Source organism: Scophthalmus maximus, chromosome 21 (assembly GCF_022379125.1).
Source record: "Scophthalmus maximus strain ysfricsl-2021 chromosome 21, ASM2237912v1, whole genome shotgun sequence".
In the NCBI taxonomy this organism is placed as follows: domain Eukaryota; kingdom Metazoa; phylum Chordata; class Actinopteri; order Pleuronectiformes; family Scophthalmidae; genus Scophthalmus; species Scophthalmus maximus.
Window position 1 is genome coordinate 9,180,448 of NC_061535.1, and position 11,928 is coordinate 9,192,375.

The window sequence follows — 11,928 nt, forward strand, 5'->3', positions numbered from 1 at the left end:
TACTATTATGTTTTCTAGACTCGGAGGGAGAGGGAGAGAGAGAGAGAAAAGGGACTTGCTATCCACGCTGAGTGAAATGTAATTGCGCTGTTGTTACAGCTGTCCAAGTGGGGAGGAAAACAGCCATTTCAGGAACACAAGATGTTTCCAAAAAGACACTTTTGCTGACAGCCTGTCCATTTGCCTACACACCTCTACTACCCCCGTCCGTCCATTCTGCCGCGCACCATTACCCCCTCTTCCGCCGCCGACCCCACAAACAAACATACACAAAGGTTTTTCAAAATTGTCATACACAACAGCACCGATTCTTTGGAGGTTCGGTTCTGTCCTTCCACGCCCCCGGCTGCCTTTCTGCAACAGCTGACACTCGGTCAAGTCCCACTCACAACGCCTCCTCAGCTCGCCCCTGTTTCGTTCGCTTGGCGTGTTTTTTCACCAGCCAGCTCGTTAGCAGTCGGCCGTGTTGAGGGAGATGATATCTCCATGTCAACCAAGTCGATGATCAGATGACACACACACACACACACACACACACACACACACACACACACTGGTACAGGTCAGTGATGTGTAGTCGAGTCACGCATTGATCTGCGGGACGAAGCAGTGACTGGTAATACTCACCTATATTCCACGCCTCCAGTATTGCAGTGGTGCGTAAACTGGTGCACATGCGTTGATTAAAAGATATATGATATACATTTTGATGTAGCTCTGACGTCTGTCATCGCTAACACACCTTTCTCTCCGAGACACTGTGACGACGCTCGTGCGTCTCAGGTGCAGTCACACGAGCACAGCGCCCGAGACTTCTCCGTCTCAGTCCGTCTCCAAGAAAACTCTTTTATGAATTTGATTACGCTTCAAAAAATAGTTTCTTTCCAATTATTGTTAAATGCCACTCGCTTTGGCGCTTCAGTGGAGTTAGTTTTTGTGAGATTCTATGACAGTAACAATGGAGTCCAGATCGGATTCTTCTTCTTTTATACAAAGTGTGTTATCTGGCATTCCAGCAAACCAAGGATTTGTAATTGATAGAAAGATCATATCTCAGTAAGTGAGGTTTTTCAGCAAGATCGAGGGTCATTTTTCATCCAGTGGCACAGGTGCATTTCTCAGTGTCGTTGTCATCATGGATTCACACGCACTAACAACCTGTTCCCTGAGGGCAGCCCAAAAACAACAGGAGGCCTCACACTGTCAAACCACCTCCTGTGCTGAGGGACACGTATTCCATCATCAAGTGTGCGTGCAAGTGTGCGTGCGAGTGTGTGTGCGTGTGTGTGTGCGTGTGTGTGTGTGTGTGTGTGTGTGTGCAAACAAGGCTGCTTTGGTTAGGTGGTAATCGCTGCATCCAAATGTTTTGTCTTTGTGTCCGTCTGTGTCTCTCTGCCTTAACCGTGCGCGTCTTGTCTTGTTTGATTCGACGGATGTTACAGGCGAGCAACGGGACCGAGGCGCAGAGCGGCCGTCATTCTGTGACCGTGGAGACTCAGGCTCAGAAAGAGCAGCAAGAGGACGGAGATGGTTTGCAACAAGCGCAGAGACAGTACAGCTCCCTGCCGCGGTGAGACATCCTTCTGTATTCCATCTGCTGCTGCCTCCCTCCCTCCCTCCCTCCCTCTCTCGCTCCCTGCCCAGTCTATGACTTATCACGTTCCTCCTGACCTTTCTCAACCTCTTCATTTGACTTTTTTCGATTTCCATCAATTTCTTTTGCCGCCTATTTGTTCCTCTATTCTTTTTTTTGGAAACACTTTTTCGAAACTCGTATTTCTCTTCGGCTACAAAGTCAAACGCCACAAAGCCACTTTCAACTCATCTCCAGACATTTGAACGATTCTCAGCAAAACCATTTGAGTTAAAATCATTTAATGTGATTGCTTGAAATGATTTGACTGATATTCAGCTTCATTAAGTCAATGGCGACCCTGAAGTACGGGTGACTTTGTCCCAGGCATCCCCCCCTCCAACACTCCCTTCATGATTAACAGCTCTAAAATCCTGTTTTTAAAAGGGATTTTCTCTTGGCAGTCTTGCGCCTCGCGCAGCTTGATTTCAGAGCCACAACTGCTGCACTTTATCTGCTCCACCATCTTCACTGTTTTGATTCTTTTGCATATTTGTCAAAGAGATGCCAAGGAAAGCTTACCATATCTTACATCTTGAGGCCTTTCGGGGGGGGGGGAGTTTAGGAACAGCATTTGCATTTCCTGCCATTGCTCTGTAAAGCGTCTTTAAGAAGCGTCTGACACTTTGTTATCACACTTTAGTCGATGCAAATTCCAAAGCCGAAAAAATGTCCATGTTTTAAGCTTTGCATCTGTAAAGAGAAAGTCACTAAAAGTACTGAATCTTTTAGAGATGTGCCTAAATTCTGTCAGACTAATCAGATTTGGCCGTTCAATATGAATATTCATTGATTTCTTCCTTTTCTCCAACAAAGATCATCAAGCAACGCATTATTGAATTGCCAGATGTTTACAAAGCGGTTGGCAACCATGTTCAGCCGAGTTGTCCCTCTGAGCTGACATGTTATAACCACGCTTACGACAGATAGAGAATGTGCAGCAGCACTTTTTGCCGGCAGTAGAAAACAAACAAAAGCCAGAGACTGTATCGCAATAAGTCGCTGTGAGGCGGTAAAATTGGCCACTTCCAGACAGAAGATCACATTATCGAGGTCGGAGCATAACCAGACAGCTGGGACCATCTCACTCACATTCACCCTGGGTGTCGCAGACATCTTCAACGGGAGGACGGGATGACTTGACACGGTGGAGGGCGGCAGGACAGCGACGAGCGCTCACTCTTTTTGCTGTCATGAAATGAACAGTGTGCTCTGGAATGCTCAAAGTGAAGCCAGATTTATTTAAGCTTGCTGCTTTGCCAGCTCAAACAAAGAGAGAGCACTTAATGTGTGTATATACGGGACATGTGTGCGGTCTTTTCCCTCTCTTGGCCAGAGTAAGTCTGCTCCCCTGGGATTTCAGTCTTTTCCCTTCCACAGCCTCGCAGCCATCCTTTCTCCGCTCCGCTGTCTCTGAACAGTCACAGTCGGGGTCGATTGGAACATGGGATCCACATGGACCCATAATCAATGCGCTCTGTAAAAGCCAGACCGATCCATGCGTTCCCTTCATAGGCGTTATCTGCTGGCATCTCATGTGACGTGACAGTTCGCCGCCGGGCCTCCCCTCTGAGTGAGCTGCTTCTCCTGGGAAAGTCCGTCTGGCCGGCAAAAAAAAAGCCAGGCGAGGGTGGCCTTTGATATGCATTCCTCCCATAATCTCATAGCGGCTTTTAGCGAAGACCGGCATGAGTTTCGGGCTTGACATTTGACCCTGGCTAAAGCCTCATGGAGCTCGTGTTCAGCATGGCTCCCTCATCCGAGAGCTGACGTCGTACAAATAAGACGATTAATAACCACAGTTCCCTTCTGACTCCAACCACCGCTCTTTTAGTACCTCCTCATCCTGTCTCCCAAAACAGCGAGCCTAAAGGGAGCGGTGGCTCGCTCAGGCAGAACACCGCCCACGTGCACGGGAAAATAAAGAGGAGCTTCTTCCCAAAGAGCTTCCAGGAGAAGCCAGGGTGGCTGGTTATCTGATGACGGCCGGGCTGAGCTGGCTGTCTGGGACAGGAGGACTGAAAGAGCACTAATGAAGGCTTGATGCCGGAGCGGGATTAGCGGAGACAGGCAGCGGCGGGCGAGACTAAAGGGGCTGTGGGAGAGGAACGGGTGTGTTAGCCGCAGAGAGACACCACTGATTGGCCCGGAAGAGAAGCACTCGCACACAAACACACGCATGAATGTGATCAAGATATAAGACTCTTAACCGGGGCCCGAGTGAGCTGCCGGTATTTCTCCCGTGTACCCGAGCGGCTCTTTCATTCCTCGGCCAAAACAATATCGTTCCACTCTGTAAAGAAAACATTATTCCAGGTTTGTTAACAATTTATCTGTAAGATATCAAAACAGATTTTTTCTATGGCATGCATGTTTTTTTTCCCTGGGTGTGCGCGCGCGCGTGTGTGCTTGTGCGCGCGCTCTCTCCTCCATCTCATAAACTTTGATTCTTCCCAGCTGTTTTAAAGAAACACACAGCAGCCACAGAGTTTTTCGCTGCGAGCCAACTTCCTGGCTTTGTTTGTTATGTTCTGTCATTCTAAATTTACCCCGCTCTTTGGCGTGACGTATTTTCCCATCCCCTCCCTCTGTAAATGCAACTAATCTACCCTATGACATATTCTGGCGCAGGAGGGGAGGTGATAAGAGAACTCGCTCCCCTGACGCATCAATCACGATCACATTCCTGGGGAACAATGCCATTTCTGCTCTCTCCTCATCGCCCGCCAAAGAATTTCCCCTTAAATCCCCCTACTTCTCTTATCTACTTAAATAAAAAACTAAAAGTTCCTTCTGGAAGTGCAGATCCCCGCCCCGCGCAAGTGCCGACCTGCGTTGCCGAAGGAGCGTCTCCCTTGTGAGCGGCGGTGGCCGCCATGAGCCAAACCGGGGTGTAAATGCGTGGCGGCTCGCCCAGACAGCGAAACCCAGATATGGAGCATGTGGTGGGGCTCTCTCTGCAGTCTGGCCCTGCAGCTGCCCCTCCGCCAGTTACCCTCATGCTTCCACACACACACACGCACACACACACACACAGTGTGTAGCAACATTATGTATTCTCGCAACACATGTACAGTACATACATGCATACACAGTGGTCCATGTATGCATACATGTAGACCCAAGCTTGTTCTTCAACTCCTCCCCTCCCCTTTGATACTATGGATCACGAGGGTTTTCAAATTTGAAAAATATTGAAAGGAGGAAAAGTTAAAGTGCAGCATCAAGAAAAAAAGAACATTTTGACATTTACGTTTCATACGAAGCAACTGAAGTAGGAATATTGCCCAGATTGCTTCAAATCCTTAAACCAGCTTTACTCTTGACTCAAGGGGTTAGTGGGAGTCCTGCCTCAGCGCAGATACTTACAACAAGGTTTTCGCAGTCCTGTACATGTTCAGTCTTGTATTATGCTTTAATTATATTTGTCACACTAACGGTCTTTGGATTTCTTTCATTTACTTTCTGTGCGTGTGCTTGTAGGACTTTAGTTAATCCAAGTCATTTACATAGACTTAATTTTGGGCTTGTCACTATCACTTTCATGTACTTTATTCATTCATATAGTGGCGAGAGGGTTTGAAGTGGAGATGACTTTGCTGAGCCGAGTCTTTCTTTAATGCCCTCAACCCTATCTTCGTGATCAACAGCGTCTGGAGCCGTCAGAGACTCGCAGGAGAAAATAGAAAGGGCCAATCGCCTGTAGATCAAACTTGTAGTTCGATTTTATTTTTGTCACGCTTTAGATACTCTCTGCTGCGGTGTAACCTCTTCATACCAATTTTGGCATACAGTTTACAATCTCAGGGCTTTTTTCAGACCTCTTTTTTTGACAATAAATAGCCTATTCTGTCTTTTGTTCCTCTCGGAGTCTCTGGCGTTTAGGCCTAAAAGCATGCTGGGGCCCCGTCTCCATCTGCCGCCACGTGCGCCGTGAACTCAAAAGCCTCTGGAGCGCACAGTGGGGCAGTGAGGTGTGAATGGGATTTCTCTTAGCACCCTTGACGCAGAAGACAATGTCCTCCATCGCATGTCGCCCTTAATGGATCCTAAAAATGGAGCAGCACATTTAACACTTTAGCTGGCAGTTCCCAGTGACGGCTTTCCAGAGCCAGTTTCTGATAGGGGGAGCATGTGTGGCGCATGCATGCATATGTCGGTTATTTATTTATTTATTTATCTTTAATGAGAGATAATGCGTGTATCTTGGGCCGTCCTGTCAGCGCGTATGGCAGCCGTCGTCAACTGGCAGCAATATTAACCAATTTAGAAAACGTGAGCAGGATGCAAACGTGTACCGCTGCTGAGGATATCTGGCATGTTTTTGTTTCTACGTTGATATTGCAGCAACCTCCAAAACAACTGACATAATTTTATTAGACATTATTCATAGATTTTATTTGATCTTTTTCATGTCAGACCTACCGCGTTCACTTTTGCAAGTATGGGTACAATTGCTCTTATCTAACATTTTGTTTGAATTTTTTCCTTTTTTTTCTGCACACATGTACTACATTATTATTTTACTTTTGTTTTACATACTGGTATTTATATATACAGTATATATATTTTTATTTATTTATTTATTTATTTAACTTTTCATTGTATTTTTTTCAAATGCTTTTATTACATTTTTTTCACATGCTTGTATTTAACTTTTATTTCTATTTTTCACATGCTCTATTTCTTTCACACGCACCATAACGCTGACTCATAATAACAATCAAAACTTCTCAGTCACAAAAAAATGAGAAGAGGTGATTGCTTTAATTAAAAGCTCTTAAAAAGCACAAGGGCACGGCAAATTCCAGCCTTGTGTGACAACAGAAAATAGATTTCAATAAATAATACAGACAGGCCTCGGTTGCCAGAAATGTTGCTTATAAGAATCAATTGAATGGAACGGTTCACCGCGGCTTCCTGCAAAACATCTGTTCATCAAATAATACGTTAAGTAGACCATGTCATTTAATAATGAATCCCATCCGAAACAAAATCCTAAGGCTGAAGCACATTTGGATAACTAGTGCAGTGCCCGTCGAGCTGGAGTTTGACCCGTTTGACGATGTCAGCGGCGACGTCCTCGAATGCTTGTGTCTCAATTCGAAAGAAAACATGGCACTTGACGCTGACCAAAGTCAACAGGGTGAGCAGTTGTTGGGAAAATTTAAAAATACACACAGACGCAGATTCCTCCATTTATAACTAATATGGGAGACATTTTATTTGTCTCCCATTTCATCACCAGGCTTAACAGCTGTTAGTCCTTTTTTACAGTCAGTTCCTCTAATGTGACTTGGTAACGTCCATCGACCAGAACATGGGGCGCACGGACTTCAGTGTGTCGTGGTCTGGAGGTCAAACCACCCAAAAAAGTGCTCAAGCTTCCTTCTAACCCAAAGGCATCTACGTTGTCCCAGCAAATCCAACACAGATTCTTCTTTAGCCTGTATCTGCAGATCAATTGCTCGCAAGTGTGAAAGTGTGTCTGCCCAAAAAAAAAAAAAAAAAAGCAGCGTTGCACGTGTCTTCTCTGTCTTGCGTGATGTGCAGGTGGTCAGCTATGCCTTTTTAATTAACCCCACCCGTTTCCCGCCAAGAAAATGTCACCGGTGGTATTAACCTTCCAGCGGAATCAAAAGCCAACAGCTCCTCTTTGAAATCTTCCCCCATCAAAATAGCTGACAACAACAGACAACTGGGAAATGTCAGTGTGGTGAGTGGGCTCATCAGTAGCCAGGGATACGCGCTGAGCTTCCTTGAACCCATCGAGTGCAAGCCGCTGGATGTCTTCTACCAAGACGTGGAACCAGCCGGGGGTACTTAAAGCCGACAGAGGTATTTGCTTAAAAGAGGGCAATTATCCTGTCCGTAGATATGCAGGGAGCGGGCCTCGCCAAAACACTGACCGTTCGCTCCTCAACAACCTCAGCAGGGGTAAATGGTTTGTTTTTGCCTGGCGAGAATCCTGAAGAGATGCGCCCGTTGTCCTCGTTTGCTCAGTTAAAGTTGGGTTATTTATTGCGTTGGCATGGCAATGTCCAACTCTTTGAAAGTTGCATGTCTTTCCGCTTTAGGCTTCCTTTCAGTTGATGCTTTTTCTTGCTCGACCGACAAAACAAACCGCTTCTTCCTGTCTCCTGCGAGCATTTCACACCAATCAGGACGCTGCTGAAAAGCGTCAAACCCGGTTATGTTTGTCTGTGGACATTTGCTGCCGATCAGGACTGCACCAGGCAATCATGTGTCCAGAGTTACATGTACTGCTGGGTCAAACTCTGGCCCTTGGACAAACTTTGACGACCCCTCGTGCAGAGGCAGGCAGGCAGGCTGGAGTTGAGTCGAAGGCAGACAACGCCATGAGGCGTGTCATCCCTCTGTCTGCGCTCTAAGTGCGCCCGTCTGCATCTCCGAGAAGGAGTTGAATGGATGATCGCAGCCATTTTTCTCAGGGATGCTTTAATATTTGTGTTTGTTTACAATGTGGAACTAATAGCCCTGTGGGCCTTTCAGGTTTCCTCTTGTTTGTTTCCTGTCATCGTTCATGTCTCGGGTCTTTGCGCCGGGCTGCATCAGATCCCTCTCTGCTCCGACCATGTCGCTCTCAGTATTTTAGCTCAGCGCAACTACCGCGTGCCTTTTTAATCTCGCCAAATGTGAAAATGGTCACATTCTCTGCTGAAGTGCAGTTTCCTTTGAATTCCCCTTCAATAGTGCTGACCCGGGGGCAAAGCAGAAGAAAAAAAGCAATCTTTTCTGAGCGGGAGTCGGCTGCTGCCCTCCTCTCCTCCGTTTAGATGCAGCTGCTGTTAAAGGTGACTTACTCAACGGTGAGACTGACTGACCTCTTTACCGCTCTTTACCTGTCTCCGTGTGTTCAGGCCGCCTCGTAAGAACCCCAGCACAGCGTCCCAGGAGTCGTGGGACAAGTTCCAGACCACCAAGGAGAACCCCCGCTACTCTGCCGTCCAGGGATCGCACAACGGCTACCTGGGAACGTCCAGCTTCAACGCCCGCGTCCTCCTGGAGACTCAGGAGTTGCTGAGGCAGGAGCAGCGACGCAGAGAGCAGGAGGCCAGCAAGGCCCGGCCGCCTCCCTCACAAGAAACCCCCAGCGGCAGCGCCTACGACCACACTCAGGCCCCCGGCTCGGCCCGAGTGCAGTCCCCACCCCAATCCAAGGGCCCCTACAGACAGGACGTGCCCCCGTCTCCATCTCAGCTCGCCAAGCTCGGCAGGCTTCATGGCTCGGAGAAAGGGAGGCCCTTTTACTCCTGAGTAGTAGTTTTGGGAGATTGAGGGAGTATTAACCGAGAAAAACACAAAGAGGGCAATAAGTCTTTTTTTTATATATATAAAATTCTGAGACTTTTTTGGGATTGTTGATATAAAATGTTAATATTTAAAACAAGATGGTTTTTTTATTCTAAGAATCATGATCCTTTTTAGCTGTATGAAAATGGAATTATTTGAGTCTTTTTTTTAAACTCGTCCACCAAGATCATCTGTGTGTGTAAGTGCCTTGATGGATCACCATCAATGGTGAACTCAGTGAGCTCATGATCAGCGGCGTTGACGCGTCCGTGCAACACGTTCGGTAAAGCAAAACATAACAGCGCGGGGCCCGTCGGGACATCACCACGTCTGACAGCTCAACATCATTACTCCGAGCACAGGACACAGTCCGGCCATGTGTTCTCGTGCTTCTGTGAATCGGGCTCATTTTTTCGCCGGTCACGGGGACTGAGTCAGGCACCACTGTACATGTGTGTGTGGGTGTAAGCGCTGGCAGCAGCTGGCATGTAGTGACACAGTGTGGAGGCCGGGCCGCTTGTGTGAACCGCCGACCCGGAGCTTGGGCTTTTGGCCATGACTGCTCAACCGCCCCCCCGCCCCCCCGTTCAGAGAAATGTCCCATTTGGTTTCCCGAAAACAACACAACCCTGAGTCGGTGTCCGCCTTGCAACCCCCTCGTGTGTTTAATATGATAATCCTCAATTCGCTCTTCCTCTCTGCTCGCCGCTTTATCTCTGCGTTCTCTCATCACATTGTCACCAGACGGGAATCTCAGCGGAGGGAAAACGGCTTCAGATCTCTGCCGCACCCACCCGGGGAATCCGACAGTATAAACGGGGTCAGGTCTGGGTTATTAGTTAACGTACCTCATTAAAAAATGAATGCGTCCCTTTGTGTTTGTCTGTCTGTTTTGTTTGTTGTCAAGCGTGGCGGGGAGTGAGAAGCGGCGACCTCGCTGGCACGCCGCTGGCCCCTGCCTGACTTGGAATGATTTGGCTGTGACGGCAGCCCGTCGGACCCGAGGTGTCTGAGCCGTTCCTCGCTGAATATTTCCTCAGGGTGGTAACGTGGGGAAAAACCTCATGGGCTCTGCGGTGGGTGGCCTCAGCGCCGAGCTGCCTATCCATAGGCCCGATACAATGGAGCTGATTTTGTTTTCCGTGCGTGATTATGTCCATTGATAGCGAACCACTTGGGAGCTTTTTCAGCGTTCAATCAATAGCGAGCGGTGCAGTTTTCAAAGTGTGTGTGTGTGTGTGTGTGTGTGTGTGTGTGTGTGTGTGTGTTGCGCGTGCTTGTATTTCTATCCCTGTAAGAATTTGAGCTAAAGTTCTCAGAGTGGCGACACTTTTTGCATTCGGAGAGACATTTTCCTTGAAAGACAAATGTGATGGTAAATTTGTTTTTTGTTAAAATTGTGCATTTTATTTGTTTGATAATCGATAGGAGGAAGTTAGGAAATCACCCTGGCTTCTTTTTTACTCAATCTGAGTTTTGGTGCCGTTCTATGCATCAGTACGTTCACACGCACTCAAATTAGTACACAGGTAAATGGAGAATACTGTTACTGTAGTAACCAGGTTACGATACTGTAAAACCATGTGTACTTACCACAGATCAGTCCTTCTTCTCCTCACCAACCGTACTTGTGTTCACTGTCGTAGTAACACTCCAGGCTGCCTCTTGAATCATTCGTTGTTTTTTCGCAAATCGTAAATTGTTTCAAACCAAATTATTATTTTCCTTGGGCTCAGGATTAAAACCATGATTTGGAAGAAAAAAAGAACATAAATAATATACAGACATTCTGTGCCAGAGAGTCTGTGGCCCTCAAGTGCGGGAAAAATTGAGCTTGTGTTTGTGCTTCCTCACACTTACAAGGATTAAAAACAGCACCAGTATGTTTGTTCTGCTACCAATTTTCCAGTGTGTTTGTGTGTGTGTGTGTGTGTGTGTTAGTGTAGGTGGACATGTGTTTAAGTGTCTGTGAACGCTGCCAGTAACTGGATGCTCCAATATGTCTATGAATATGTCTTGGCAGCCATATGAACCACTTGGCTGCCGAGTGGGAGAAGAGCAGAGGAGTGGGAGGGAGAGAAGACGGGAGGCCTGACCTTGCAGATGATTCAGTCAATGGAGTAATCACGACTATTCCTCTGAGTCTGCAGCACAAACAGGAGGTTACCGACCAGGCTGCGCTTCCACCGCCACCTTCTCCTCTCCTCTGCTTCATTTATGTTTCTCATCTTTCCGTCGTTTTCTTCCCGTTTGTGTGGATGAAAGCGGCTGCGTGTGTGAGTCTAAGTGTTTTGACTGACGTCACCGTGTTGCGTACGTCTCATCGTGAGCTGGGTGGGGAGGGGGTTCAAGTGGCGGCAATATCTAACGAGTTTTTTCTCCTCGTGCAAATTTGATATTATCCCATTGTATATGTTTATTATTTGTGCTGTGTAATTAATGTTCATGTGCCACCTCTGTGACACATGGATTCCTCCCATAAAGCTATTGTTTCAGGGAGATTTTGTTTGTTTTTTTAATTCTTGGGAGAAATGAGAAGTATTGTTATTGCTTCTTTGTATCTTTATGACCATCCCTCATTGTGTTTTAATATCCACAATATGGTATTATGGTGGTGAAAGATGACTAATATGTAAGCATAGTGCAATTTTCATTGTTACAACAATGCATCATTAAGACCCGTGTCTGCTGTTCTCTGTACATACGATATAAACTTTTTTCAATGAATAAATTGTGGTTAGTTTCAATCCTTGTTACAGTAACTTCCCTTGATTGTGTTGCTTTAAGAATCACAAATGGTTCCTCTACGAGACGATAACCCGGCAGCGAAATGAGAGGAACAATTGAAGGCAAATAATGGAAATCTTTTTCCTTCCATCTGGCATATTACTGACTTGAGTTGGCCTGACTTCTAATACTATGCTGTGATTACTCCGGTGGTGAAAAAAAGACAATAGTTCACTTTGTGATCGTTCCACTCC

At 46.8% G+C, this 11,928-nt stretch overlaps 1 protein-coding gene across 6 annotated transcripts in view; it reads left to right on the top strand.

Annotated features, from left to right (window-relative positions):
- LOC118291287 (partitioning defective 3 homolog) overlaps nt 1-11,694 on the top strand; it is a 289,475-nt gene extending 277,781 nt beyond the window's left edge. For 5 of the 6 annotated variants that reach the window (XM_035619430.2, XM_035619429.2, XM_035619428.2 and 2 more), the window contains 2 exons: nt 1,443-1,570; nt 8,515-11,694. In XM_035619430.2, coding sequence (XP_035475323.2) covers nt 1,443-1,570; nt 8,515-8,911 — 525 coding nt within the window. In that variant the 3' untranslated portion in view covers nt 8,912-11,694. The remainder of the gene's footprint in view (nt 1-1,442; nt 1,571-8,514) is intronic. The other variant, XM_035619432.2, reaches the window with a different exon arrangement.
- Nucleotides 11,695-11,928: the final 234 nt, after the last annotated feature.